Genomic DNA, 15,416 nt, shown 5'->3' on the forward strand with positions numbered 1-15,416 from the left:
CAGTGCACTCAAATGCAATCTGATGTTGCGATGCAGTTTCAATATTTGTTTTCGAGAAGAATTTGCAGCTTGTATCAGACGAGACATGGCTTTCGATTATCATGACTAAATAGGTTTGAATACCTGTAGTTGTGGCTTGTACTTTGTTATCTTCTTCGATATAAGTTTTTCTTGCATTCAGACATTTGAAAGGAAAGCTTTACAAGTTGCTCCGGTTTTATGTTGATGCTTTTCTGAAGCTTACAGTCGATAAAGGGTGAGCTTTCCGGGTAGTGTCGGCAGCAGATAGGCTGTTGAATTGAAGCTAAATGTACACTCTCAATCCGAATACTGATATCTTGAATTGTTTCCTTTGTAGTTTACGCCTGGTAGGTATGTAATTATTTCAGAATCAGTAGTTTAAAATCGTATCATTGAAGATTGCATATAAAGTATAACAAATCTCAGTTTAACCGACTATATCTTAACAGTTGTTTTACTTACACTAAAGACCTTTTGAAGCAATACTAACGGGTGGCAACTAAAATTTTGGAATTTCTTTCTCAAGCTGTCAAAAAAAGACAAACATACTTGGAGAAGATCTGATTTATTGAAATTATAGATACATTGTTTATTTTAAAAAAAAAAGTTTCCGTTTGATGTCGGAACAGGAGCGTTGTACGGCCTTCATGTCAACTTTGCGAATGCATCTCTTGATTCTACCAATTAACTGTTAGCAATTCGTGGCTCTCCAGTTATTTTTGTACACCAAGGAGCTCAGAACCCCGAAGAAATCTTCGATTAGGCGACACTGAGGTAGATTTATCGGGTTGTGGTTTTTGGGTACAAATGGGATCGAATGGGTATTCAGGAACGATTGTGTTTTTTGACGCAATGCGATGACGCTTTATCCGGCCAAAACACGCATTGTCCATCAGCATGATGTTTTTGAAAAAACGGGATCAAAACTTTCTACAAACATTCGTTCTGGTACACATCTTGATTGATTGCCAACCCAGATGGCTTGAACCATGGCTTAGAAATGCCTTTCTCGGAAATAACAATGTACAGCATCACTTTCTGTTCAAACTTATGTTTAAACTAATATTTTATGTGCGGATGTACAGTAGAACTATCTGTTAAATAGTATCGATCGTTTGCGGGAATCTGCGTCTTCGAAAGAGGGAAGTAACTTTCGTCGTCCAAAACAAAACTTTTCCCGGAAAATTTTTTAATCAACCACCGGCATTGGGAATTCAGCGTTGAAATCTGTGCGTCAGTATATCCCGGGGCTCGTGTCTTCTGTCGGTACTTTATTCCGAGTCTTTTCAATGATTTGCAGATGTACTGGTGAGAACAGTTGAACTTTTTTGCGGCATCCCTTTGACTCAGTGAATCCTTGTTGTTGAAGGCACGAGAATGAGAACGAAGTCCTTTTGCGTCCATAATTTTGGCTGGTCTTCCACTACCTTCCTTACGACCAGTTGTTGGGCATATTGTAAACTGTCGAAGCCGCAACATTTTTGCTTTTAAAATGTTGTACCGTATACTATTTGCCGAGATTTCTGTGCAGTTCGTAGAACTGTACAATGCGCTCGTGAAATACTTCTTGTTTCGACGGCATTTTGAGCAAAACTGAGCAAGCATGAACAAAGCAGAAAATACTAGCAGAAAGAGGAGAAAGAGAGCTAGCCAAGGGGAGGACGCTTAGAACAATGTGTCAATCATACATTAACACAATGCGTTGGTGCATTTATCAATATCGGCACTTTTGTGTTCATACAGTTGCACAGTTGCGGCACACAAAGGGCTCAGTTTTGACAAGTAGCTGTTTCATGGGGCACAGCATGGCACACTTAGACTCACAGTATATCACGTGTGTTTTTAGAGGCACAATATAGTTTGTGTTAAGCGACTCTCCCCTTGGAGCTAGCACATACACATGCATAGTTCTTTCTGAGCTCGTTTGTTGTTGAGCATACAGGCCTCGAAAAAATTCCAAAATTTTAGTTGCCACCCGTTAAATCTTGTTTTATTTACCTAGTGGTGTTATGATACCTTTCTCATAAATGTAAGCCTTACTGTAGAGTTCTTTAAAAAAAAGCTCTCTACTCTCGAGGACTGGAATTGAGCAAATTTCACTTTTTTGACGTGAATACGTCTTACTTAACTATGGAACGCCTTTTCAGAATTTTCCCTGTACAAGAATGGAAAGAACGTGAATATCTCGAGTTGTACAAAACACAACAACATAAATCTTTCTCCACGGCACCAGAAATGCGATCAGTTTCAATCGCAATTAACTCATAAATTTAGTTTTTTTTCAAACTTCTGGACAACAAAATACACAGCATCATTCGAACATCATTTTGTGATTTTTTCGTGGAAAAATATTCAGAAATATGTCGGTGGTGAGGTATTTCTGAGGATGCTTCCTAAAAATCATGATTTGCGGTGTCCACTGTATCTCAACGCAGACTAATCAGAAGTCAACAAATCAAAGCGATAGAGTAGATGTTTTTCTAGACCCCAACGTTTCTGTTTGATTTTTTTTTAATTTTTCAATTTTTAGTGGTTGTTTAAAGTCAAAACTCAGATTTTTCACGAAAAAAACCGCCATTTTGTAGCTGTGAAATCTTCCCAAAGTAACAAACAACTAAAAGGAAAACGTTGGGGTCTGGTATTTTACATGTAGGAAGTGTGTGCAAAATTTGAAAAAAATTGATGCTGTAGTTTTTGAATGACGATGGACACGGATTTTAAAACCTACTTTCGAGAAAAACGCATTTAAAGATTTTTGTTTATAAAATTGAAGCCCGTAGGGTCTAACATTTTCAAAAAATCATATTTTCTCTTTTGTATTTTGTTATAATAAAACATTTCAAGAATGTTTTGTCAAGGTTTTAAGTCAATCAACGCAGAAATTATGGGTCTGTGCGCCGAGCTCTCACTTCTTCGCAGTATGAGATAAGCAAAGATAGAGGCCCATAACTTGCTGAGTTTTGTTCCGATAGGCTTGACAATTTCACAGAATGTTCTTGAAATGTTTTCATATTTGAAAATGCAAAGAAAAAAATAAATGATTTCTCAAAACTGTTAGACCCTACCCGCCCCTTAAGAGTAAAATTCAAATTTGAATTGAAAATTTGCAACAGAAAGTCATTTATTCAAATTCATAAAATTAGGTTGCTATAGCCGCACTTATGTTTTTTTATGGATACATATAAAAATATTGATTTTACAGAGAAATTTAGGAATAATTTTAATAATCAGTTGGTCCTCCAGCAGGCTCGGTAACCTGACGAATCCCTTTGGGGCATACTTACAACCAAGTTTTTGGCCCTTATTACCGGTATCACTACACGGTGAAAACCAAGTGAAGTGACTGTGACCCTTATTATGAGTATCACTTCACGGTGGAAATCAAGTGAAGTGAATGTAGGTCCTTATTACGGAAGTCGCTTTAAAGACAAAAGTATTTACTTGGATGAACTTGATGCCATTATGAACATCACGCCACCAATATTTTGTTGAAAAAAAATTTTTTTTTCCACCACAGTGATCACTTCACGATGCGTGATACTGGTAATAGGTAAAATCAAGTGAAGTGACATGTAAGTGAAGTGAATGTGAAAGTGGAAGTGAGAACGGTAATAAGGGCCTTTTAAAATTTCCATTTTAAAATACTCTCACGCTTCCGAAACTGCCACTTTAAGCTCAGCAACGCTGTGGTACTGCCAAATACAAATAATAATACCCCTAAGTCCCATACAAACAGATCATAATTAGGTATTACCTTCATATAGAAAGAAGATTTGTTATTTCACGTGAAGTAGGAGTATTGTATAGGTATGTAGTGTTAGTTTAAAAAAATAAGTGGAAAAAACTTCGAGAATTGTCCAGTAAAACTCGTCCCACGGGGCTCCAACTCATCATATTGATAATGGTTCAACAATGGACCTCTGTCTGTCGGGTTTGTTGAACGAAAAAAATGGCATTCGGTTCAACGGTCTGTTTCAAAATCGGCAAACGAAGGTCCCGTGTTGGGCTCCCGTTGAACGATTGATTGGACATTCATTGGACCAATGATCCAAAGTATTGGACCAATGAAGGACCACCGTTGAACGTTTTTTTCTAAGAGGGTCTCCAGATGTTATCCACTGGATTTAGATCCGGACTACGGGCTGGTCACCACGGGAGCTCAATTTTCCGGTCGTTAAACCAGGACTTTGGAGCGGAACTGGTGGGAGTGCTGGCATCATCTTGTCCAAACACGATTTTTTTGCAACGATACATTAAACGAAATCAAGCAGCTGTTAAGAACCTCATCCGTCAATCCGTCAAGTTCATCTTACAAGATTTGAATGCCAAATTAAGCTTTCCTGTAGCATAAAATTCAAGCCAAACCTTTAGAGATCCTCCTTCAAAAATACGTCTGGAGAAGTACTCGGTTTCTTCCGTAGATCTCGCCAATAGCCGGTAAATCCGGGTAAATCGGGACTATCTAAATTGAACTCATTTCATTTTTCATCATTTTTCATCGGTAAAGATCACCTAGAATTGAAATTCGAGCTTTGAAATAATTAAAAATTGAACAAAATATAGTTGGGTTCATTAGTTTAAAAAAATTGAATTTCACAAAAATTTTACAGTGCCCCGCTAGCGTCCCATATTGAGTTAAAAAATTACAGAGTTGTGTACAGAACAAGACCGATTACGATGACATTTAAAATTCAATGCTTAAATTCATTTATATGATAAATACCCACAACAAATCGTTTCTGGTCATCTAGGTTTCCTAAACGTAAGTTAGGAATAAATATAACATTAATTTCAATATTTTGCTTGTCGAGCTCGTTTCGAAAATACAAAATATATAGCAATTTTCAAGAATATCTACAAACCGAAAACCGCCATCTTTGGTTTAAAGAAAACTATAAATTATTGACATCCACTCGCCAAGCGTGGATGAAGAGTATCAATAATTTCTTTAAAAAAAACCTTAGGGAAAGGTAAAATACTATTCACTTATAACCAACAGTTTGTACACATAATTAAAACAAAATGAAACAAATCAACAACATCACCACAGTTTTCCTCAACCTAATCTACTCCAATTAATTTTTTGTAAGAACTTGCTGATTATCAGTTGAAACTATAGTTATTTCCTGTTGTACTAAATTAAGTACTTAAAGATATTTTCCGCATTTCGCTATAGGAAGGATATAAAATAGATGGAAAATCTGCTATTGATTGGAGCCCCAGAGTCCCCTAGTGTTATATACCATTCGACTCTTCTCGATGAGAACGGAAAATATCTGCACGTGTCCACCTTTCTTTCAATTATTGCGGAGATTTACTTTTACACTTAGGCAAAGCTGATATCTGTCATTATCAACTAGCAACAATGTACGATAAAGATTGGATGGCTTATGTCACTGAACAGCTGCCAACCAGGCTTTATAAATCATCATGTATTGAGAGTCTGAGAGCTGGTATGTCAAACCTCAAATTCTCTCAATTTTTCACTCGTCATGACACTCATTGATTGCCGATACAATTGATATTATCTTCCTTACTACTTTCACAGCTTTATAACGATGTGACTAAATAATAATCAATCAGCATAAACACTGAAATATATTCATTTACTTCAATAAACTTCAAATCCGATTATTTCTTGCAAAGAATAATGAATTTTATCGATTTATGTTTACTCTACTTTATCGATTTATGTTTACTCTCTTTTTGCCTTTCTCATATAGAAAGGCTACGAAATCACTGTGAAAATCGACTACAAACAAAGATTAAAATGAAAGGTCTCATAGTCCCATAGCCTGCTATTGAATTTCATTTCGATCCGACTTCCGGTTCCGGAGATATAGAATGATATGTACCAAAAAATGAAAAAAATATGCACTCACTTTTTTCAGAGATGGCTAAACTGATTTTCACAAACTAAGATTCAAATAAAAGGTATTATGGTCCCATAGCTTGCTATTGAATTTCATTTGAATTTAACTTCCGGTTCCGGAGTTATATGGTAATATGTGAAAATTTGAGAAAAAGTCTACACTCAACTATCTCTGTAACAGCTCAACCGATTTCGCAAACTAGATTCAAATGAAAGGTCTTATAATATCCTAAAAATTTGTAGAACATCTTATCTGGATCCAACTTCCGGTTCCGGAACTAAAGCGTGATAAGTGGAAAATTACCAAATTTATCAGTATTTTTCCACGAACGATGGTTTGAAACAGGTACATGAGTTATAAATTTTTCTGATAAATTCTTCTAGTTTGCAGAGCTTGTTAGTTTGTGGGCATGAAAACTTAATTCGGCACAACTGGTCCCCTCTTTTCCTGTTCCGAGAGCACCGAAAGTGGAGAAGAAAAACTCCTAAAACTAAATTAACTTCGATTTCTCTGCGATGCTTGAACCGATTTTCATAAATCTTGATTTGAATTGAAGTTCATACTGTCTTTAAAGCTACTGTGAAATTTCATCCGGATCCGACTTCTGGTTCCGCAGTTACAGGGCGATGAGTGCCAAAGTTTCCAAATCGCCATATAGAGTGACAATATGTACAACACCGAAAAAAGAAGAAAACACAAACTAACTACGTTCAAAACTGTTCCAATTTGTAGGTCATATTTGTTGGTAACAAACGAACCAACTTCGGCTATTCCGTTCATCTGAATCCGGTTTCGGAAGATTCGGAAATGGTGATTAATAACTGCAAAAAGATCTCACTCACTTTTCTTTACATCATATGGAATTCCTTAATTTGTTGTGGATACTACTTTCGGATCCGGAACTACAGGGTAAACAGGATTTATATAGTTTGTGAGATTAGGTCCGAACAAGTTTTCCTATTTCTATTCAATAAACAGTTGTTTTTGCGAATTTCACGGTTGTATTTATGATGTAATGAGTAATATGAGAAAGGCATCATTACACCACTAGGTGGATTAGAATAGGTTTTTCATTTACTTCAAGTGAATAGGAAAATGAGAGAGAAAACCAAACCGTCATCTGCTATTGACTGAGTATACTTCTACTTAGTCATAGAACTATCAAGTATCTCCTTTGACAGTCACTTTCACAGTACAGATTACAGTTGACGATCATTTTAGTCAGTCTATCAAGGTTATTCGACGTGACTAACAAATTGCAACTCTGCTCTTAGGCCATAGAAGTGTTTATTCTACATGACCATGAGACTCTCAATACCGTCTTGAGGGAAGCGTGGCGGATTTTTTTTCCCGGGTCGCACTAAACCCCTATCGATGACCTAGCAAGCATAGGCGACTTTTTCAAAGGAAAATTCCATTTTCCATACAAAACAACTTTGTGGATTTTCCGGCAAATTTTCCTACTTTTTTATGTACGAACCAGGTGGGGGTGGAAACTGCTCAAACAAAAAACCCTGTTTGAATCCATCTAATGGTGTGATGATGCCTTTCTCATTTTACTTATATATCCAAAAATATCATGATCTTGCCTCAAGCGTCACGGATTCATATATTCGCAAAACTATGTCCCAATACGGAGAGATTCTCTCTATCGAAAAAGAAAAGTGGAAGAATTTTCTCCCCGGTGTTCTAAATGGCGTACGTTTACTACGCATACACTTGAAGAAGGCTATACCTTCTTATGTGATTTTCGGCAAGATACAAGAATTCCGTGCTAATCACTTGATACCTATGACAATCAGATGGCCACATGTCAATATTGCCAAAAAACTGTTCACTACGGTAAGCCAAACTGGACAAGGAGACAACCACACCAAAGGACAACGGTGCTTCCTTCACACCAATCCCAAGCAACCCCAGTACACCTGTGACAGCCACCAACAACAATAAAGCATCCCCTTCAACGAATCCATCATCATCCCCTATAGAACAAAGTACACCAGCTGCAGTTAACAACTTACCCTCCAACCAACCAGCAATTGCAACCAATGTACAACAAGGTGCATCTACAGCAACTAGCAACGAACTCCTCTCCCCCTAGAAAAAGGGTGACAACGAGATCCAACTCAAAAAAAAATTATTTAAAAAATCGGCTCAATCGGCCACGTAAAGCTTGTACACAAATAGGCCTGAATAAAAATATCAAATAAAGTAGGTACAAATTGAATAAAAGTATTAGAAATTTACTGAGAAAACTGATATCCATGCGGTACAACAACCTCTAAATAAGGAACTGTTCCTGTTGCTCAAAAACTGATAACCTATTGTTTTAATGCAACTAGAAATACTAGATAATCCCGTGAAGATTGGGAAATTTCTCTCACAAACATTATCAGACGTCAGTCACTTGCGCAAATCCAGTAGAATGTTTCTAGGTGAATTTTTTTAAAAGCTGTAACCGTTTAGTGAAAACCAAAACTAACAAAGTATCATTTTGTGAGGTTCAAGCGCAAAATAGCAGATGACCGAGCGCAGAAGAAAAGGAAGCAAAGCGAACTTATTTACTGATTAGACAGTTTTGGTTCTTGCACCAAGTCAGGATTAGTGTTTGGATTACATTCATATACGACACGATTACTGTTGTTTAAAAAGGTATCAAATGAAAGCCATTTTTTGTTTATTGAACTGTATCGATAGGTTTAGCAGTATCCAAGCAAGTGATGTTTGGTGATTTCTGTGCCTCAACGGAACTGGACGCGTATCAATTGATCGATGAATCTGATGAATATCATCCGTAATAAATAGTAGCAGTTTGTTAAAAATAGGTTTTATGTTGTGGTATGATAGTTTTCCTATTTTTTTTTATTCTTTCGTCTAATTTTCCAAAATATATTTTGAGCTTATTTCGACACTTAACCTAGGGTTGCAGTTGGTCAATTCCGGGAATTTCGTTTTGGACACCCCCAGGAACGAGCTATACTGTTGATGGTTTCGTTCACTCATAGTTGTTGTACGGCTCTCTTAAGACACTAACTTGAAATTTATACATAATTTATCAAAAATTATGCCACGTTTCTTAATACTAGTACAACTAATAATTAAGACTCATTACATTACACTTGCATTCGAAGTTATAGTTCTTTCGCCTATTTGCACAATTCGATATCACATTGTTTTGAATGTTTTGCTTCATAATTTAAAGTATGGTTTGCTTCCGTCTCTCGACACTATTCGCTAAGTACTCGATTCTTCCCTTCTACATATACATACATATAATTGTCTTATTGTGTTCAATTTTTCTTTACTTTTGTTAGCCCTACTCGAATGGGTGGAAATGTGTGATGCAGTGTCTGATCTTGAATGCGCTGAATGAATCCTCGCCGACACTCGGCAGGTTCTGGCTTACTCCTCTTGTGATTTTTTTTCTCATAAGGACACTTTTGGGGAGTTGAAAAACAAATTGTATCTCTGTTCGCCTCATGGTAAAATGCTATCATACAGTGTTGGAGTCTCAGCTAACTAGGACTCGGTCAGTCTACGACGTAAATTAAAGCCTAGTTTCGATTGTTTGTGTTGTGTTTTTTTTGTTTCTTCTCTTTCATCGTTGTTGTTCGGCGGCGATCGTGTTGATTATTGTTGATTGCTGACGATTTCCTGTTGCTGCAGCTGCTCCTTAAGATGTTGTAATCGTTTTCGTTTGATGGCATTCATGAAATTCTTGTATCGCCGGTCCTCATCATCCACTGCTGGCGAGTTTGGTTTTGCCCGGTAGAATAGAGATGGAAGAAAAAGAAAAGAAAACAAGAAAGAAACAGACACATTTGATTAGTACAAGGTTACAAAAATCGGCGGTTGGGTCCATTAAATAATAGTAAATGAAGTAGCGGTAATGTACGAGCAGTATTCTACATGGGGTATCAAAATGAGAATAGTTTCATAGCACTAGATAGCATTTGGTGATGAAGAGTCCAGATACTACTGTCTAATAGGATTGTAAATGTGAGTAGTACTACGAAAAAAAGGAGTTCAACAGCTACTTGTCACTACGAATTCGTTGTGAAAATGAGTTCCGAACTAGAAGCGAGCAATTTTGGTCTGGGGAAAGTATAGTGCAAACCAAGTATTATCAATGAATGGAAATATTTGAAACAATATGGCTGAGAAAATACATTGCTTTCATGCATAGATTTTTGTTTTTTGTTTGAAGAATTATTTAGAATCTGACTTACACAATTACAATGTATTATTGAAGTATTGCAAAGCCTAACTTACATAATTACAATATATTACTTAGAAACGCTACATTACTTATTTTACAGTTATATTAGAATATTCTTTTACTGTTCAACTTTATTTACATGCTCTTATTTGTACACAGTTGTTAATCTTGTTTTGGGATCATTTATTTTCAGATGGCGTATCCTACATAGACCCGCATAATTGTTCATGTTAGAATCTACGATAGTCTTTAGCAAACATAATATCACACATAGCTTTTATGGAGGTGGTTCAGTGAAATGAAAAAAAAAATGAGTTACAACATGTTCCACAAAAAAGGAGATGGTAATTTTGATAGTAGAGTGTTTTGAAAAAATGGTTTTTCAGACTTCCAATATTCGGGTCTAAATCAAACTTTTTGCTATACATTTTCAATATAACAAACCAGTTTTTACCTAAAACCTATCTTGGAATCATTGTAACTTAAAAGCTATGAATTGTGCAAAATTTTTGTTAAGAAGGTGTCGGAAATCGAGTGAGCAATTCCAGATGAGACGTTTCTTTCTTATTTTAGTTTTTTTGTTGGTTTTCTCCATTCGATTTCCTACAATTTCTTCTTGGAAAACATTTTTGTAAAATTTACATTTCCCGAGTTATCATCATGATTTGAAGAAAGTGCAAGCAAATACACTTACGACCTTTTGATGTGGAACACATCTTCGTTTTCTATATAGGGGTGCAAATTAGAAATTCACGGGTAAATACAAGTAGAAATGTGGTCAGGTTTTGAACACCTAAAGCTCAGTCAGTTTAGTTTCAATCAGTAATATTATTTCACCAATTGATTGGAAATATATCTACGTATTGATTTGAATGTTCATAGCCATGTATTTTCTATCATATATCATTGAAATGGTTACTGATAACCAGCAGTGTCATATTTTGTCTGCTAAAAATCTCCGGCATACCGGATTTCCCGGCCATAAACGACGCTTTTGAAGGAGTAAGCGATATATCAAAGGGAAAGCATCGCTCTGATTGGTCAATCGATGCAAAAGCAAACCTGTTGGAAGCTCGTGAATCTATAAATATAAGCGAAATTATAGCTAACGTTTCAGTCCTACGTGTAGCATGCCAGAGGTAGGTCGTTGTTAGACAGCAAGACAAAAAGTGCCATAAAATGATTTGAAGCTTTAATTGGTATGCTCTGATCTTGTGTCATGTAAGCTCGGATGAAATTCCATGTTATGTCGTTTAGCTTGAGAAATTGACAACTACCCTAGCGTAAATTTTGAGTGCTTAAGATATAATTGCATACATTTGGGATATTGATGTAATTTCGTCGGCTACAAAACAAATACAAATCAAGACAAATAGAGTATATATTTTGGGTTCGCGTGTTTGGTGTTGGTTCCTAATAAAGAATAATCTAAGCAGACTCTCGTGCAATTGCGGATTCAAATGTCTGACGGTTGATTGAATTGTTTGATTGAAAATGTCGATCATTAGAAATTTTGGTTCCACATCAATGGCTCGAACAACCCCATGGGGCTGATCCTTGTAGTTTTTAAAAATTAGTCTTTAGTCAAATTTGTCTCTGCATCCACTTCAAATGTACAACTTGACTACTGTTTGTAAAATTTTAATTTTCAATCTTTGAATTTGCACTTTTATGTAGGAAACTAAGGCGTAGTACCACGTCAAAGCATATCTAAAAACTACAAGGATCTGCCCCATGGGGTTGTTCGAGCCATTGATGTGGAACAACGCAACCATAATTTCTAATAATCTACAATCAAACAGTTCAATCAATCGTCACACTTTTGAATCCGCAATTGCACGAGAGTCTGCCTAAATTGATCTTGATTAGGAACCAACACCGAACATTGTTTGTTTTATAGCCGACGAAATTACACCAATATTATATCTTTGTACATACTTGCGATACGATTTTGATTTTAAAGCTTCTCTTCGCCAAGATTGTGTTCTAGTTTTGTATGCAAGCAGGCAGTTATTTTTATAGCGTTAAGTTTTTCTACCATTCTGCGATTTCGGTTGAAGCGATGAACTTTCTCTCGTTATCAATCGAGTTCATCTTATATCAATTAGAAATTAATCAAAATTTACGCTAGGGTAGATGTCAATTTCTCAGGTGAAACGACATAACATGGAATTTCATCCGAGCTTGCATGACACAAGATCAGAGCATACCAATTGGAGCTTCAAATCGTTTTATGGCACTTTTTGTCTTGCTGTCTAGCAGCAACCCACCTCTGGCACGCTACGCGTAGGACTGAAACGTTAGTTATAATTTTGCTTCTATTTATGGATTCGCGTGCTTCCAACAGCTTTGCGTTTGCATCGATTGACCAATCCGAGTTATGCTTTCCCTTTGATATATCGCTTACTTCTTCAAAACCGTCGTCTATGGCAGGGAAATCCGATATGCCGGAGATTTTTAGCAGACAAAATAGGACACTGCTCGATACTAATCAAAATTTCAATCATTTATAATTGAAAATACGTGACTTGATACATTCAAATCGAATCTTAGAAATATTTCCAATCAAATAATGAAATAAAATTAATAATTGATACAAAATGGACTGAGCTGTAAGTGTTTCAAACCTGACCACATTTCTACGTGTATTTTTCCTTGAGTTTCTGATTTGCACACCTATATAGAAAATAAAGATGTGTTTCACATCAAAAAATGTGTATTTGGATTAGTGGGTTTGGTTCTGGAAACTAATTTCAGATGCTAGTTTGACAAGTGTCTTTTTAAAATGTAGAAGTTAGGGCACTTAAATTTTAGATGAAAACTAATCATTCAAACAATAGATTGTTATTAATTTTACAAAGCGCCCAATTGATTTCTTGGACACAATATTTGTACAAGGATTAGTTTTCGAATTACATCGGTTTGAAGAAAGATGCAAAAATGCCTTCACCCTTTTTTCAATCTTTCTGGAGTTGAATCGGCTCTCTATCCGTACAACAACAATGGTTCGTCACACTGAAAACGTGTACAAAGTTTGATTTTACCGTCTTCTCTGCTGTTAAATTCTGGAAGCCAATGTCGAAAACGATTTTGTCGGATGAAGCTACTTTTTTGGCGTACCAGTTTGAGCTAAATGTCATACGCCCAATTAGAGTGAATGTTTAGGGCTGCTTCTCAGAGTTTGTCGAGCAGAATTTGAATGTAATAGAAAAACTAGAATTTCACAAACGAAGCCTTTGAAGTCGACCGAGAAGATGATCGAAACTGATAACATAGAGAACAGGCATCCAAGTAGAGATTTTATTGTGTGTAATAAATTTAACGGTGGCGCATTGAGCAGTCCAGCAATTTATTATGAGTTGTTCTCTGTGCTGATTACATGAATTGGGTATTTCAAAAACCCAACGACCTGAAGCATCAAAATCGCCTCTGTCGCACCTGGATGGAGGATAATGACAACGTCAGCTTAGGTAGATCCAATCGACTGATGCAAATCCTATAGAAAATATCTGGTCCATCATCAAGAGCAAACTACACTGAAAATTTTATCGAATGCATGCCAGATCTATACCATTCTCAATGGTGATGGTGACAACACTGTTTACTATTTGATTGCGCAAAAGCTTCTTCAGTGCATGACAGAAAAAAAACTAAATGGATCAGCCTTCTTGGGTTGCTCGAGCTGTTGATGTGGAACAAGGCTACCAGAAATTTTAATGACTGATAATTTCTACGAAACAGTTTAATCAGTTCGTCATAATACTCAATTATCGATAATTTGAATATATCGATTTGTACGAGCGTCACAACGCAAACCTTTCAATGTTCGTGTAAAAATTCGAAAAAAAGATGACCCAATACCAAATAACATGACAATCTATCCACTAGTGTTTGAATAACAGCTGATCGAGTTCTTATTATTAATTAATAATGTTATTTTATTTCACCCCGGTTTTAACCATAATTGGTCATTCGCAGGGGAGACAAGAGTTTTCATCAAGCTATTGAAAAAAGACGCACCAGTGAATTCATGCATAAGCAACGGTGAAATTGACTGCTTTGAGGTACGGATTGGTCCACCATCCCCCGTATTCTTCAGACCTGACCCCCAGCGACCATAATTTATTTCCAAGCCAGAAAAGGTTTCTCCAGTGAAAGAAATTTTCGTCGAATGCTGAGATCATTGCAGAAACGGAAGACTATTTTGAAGGTCTTGACAAATCTTTTTTGTCTCAAAGGGCATCAAAATGTTCGAGGGACCGATGGATCAAGTGTTCACGGTCAAAAATCGACTTTTGCTTTGTTCGTCCCGGGACTTCTTATTCCATATAGTGTATCAGCAGCCGAAATGTATGCAATTATATTTATACATAGCGCTTCCTCCAGTGCAGGGGATTTGGGTATTTAATCACCTTACGCCAAATTTATATTCAAGTTTTGCTTCGGTGCAATTCTTTTTATAGTCGTAAGTTTCGCTCGGGAATGCGTTATTCGAGTTCACACTATTGCTATAGCAGTCTGCGATTATGATAAAAGCTATAGAAATCAGTGGCGTCTCGTGACAAAATTGACTAGTTGTGCACTGCTCATGTGGTATGATAGCAGATGTAACAGTTCATTGTAAGTGAAAAAGTGAAAACTAAAGATTGACGAATGGAGATTCGCTTGTGTTTTTCAATACAATGAGATAACGATTTACTTTCGGATGGGATTTTTTATTAAACAAACAAATCTTAGAGCTTAGCTGAGTAATTCTTTCTTTTCTTGAATCTGTGCATTAACTCAGGTGCACGGAAAAGACACTAACACAGTGACAATAGATACTTGAAATTTTATATCTAATGTATATAACATGCGTGTAAATACACGCAATTTCGGCGCGATCCAACCTGCTTTCATCGAATAAATAAAGATTCCAAAATCATTATTGAATTTGGATGGGGTTGGGACGCAGTTCATTCCCTCAATTCAACCGGTTGTGCAGTGCACGAGGTGCACATGAGGACGAGACGCCACTGAATTAAAAATATTTTCATAATAAAACGTGTTCGTGCAATAAAAATTGGGAACTAATCTTGAGTATTCAAGAGCTATTTTCACTTCTTCCAATTCAGTGTGAAGCCAGAGTGGGCGCGACATGCTCGGCGATGCGAACATTAAAGGATCTGAAATTTGTTAATTTGTTTCCAGTTTGAGTCAGCTCATGAGCTAGCTCCCCATTCCAGCTCATGAGTCAGCAGATGAGCCAGCATCACGAGCTGGTTCTTCGAAGCATACGACTCTTGATCTAGTAGCAACATGGC

The 15,416-nt window shown here is 36.6% G+C and overlaps 1 protein-coding gene across 7 annotated transcripts in view; it reads right to left on the reverse strand.

Moving 5' to 3' along the window:
* Positions 1-8,528: 8,528 nt before the first annotated feature.
* LOC131438003 (A disintegrin and metalloproteinase with thrombospondin motifs like) overlaps positions 8,529-15,416 on the reverse strand; it is a 432,210-nt gene continuing 425,322 nt past the window's right edge. For 5 of the 7 annotated variants that reach the window (XM_058607737.1, XM_058607740.1, XM_058607734.1 and 2 more), the window contains one exon: positions 8,529-9,640. In XM_058607737.1, the coding sequence (XP_058463720.1) occupies positions 9,525-9,640 (116 nt within the window). In that variant the 3' untranslated portion in view covers positions 8,529-9,524. The remainder of the gene's footprint in view (positions 9,641-15,416) is intronic. The other 2 variants (XM_058607741.1, XM_058607736.1) reach the window with 1 other exon arrangement.

This window comes from Malaya genurostris, chromosome 3 (assembly GCF_030247185.1).
Source record: "Malaya genurostris strain Urasoe2022 chromosome 3, Malgen_1.1, whole genome shotgun sequence".
NCBI classification, from domain to species: domain Eukaryota; kingdom Metazoa; phylum Arthropoda; class Insecta; order Diptera; family Culicidae; genus Malaya; species Malaya genurostris.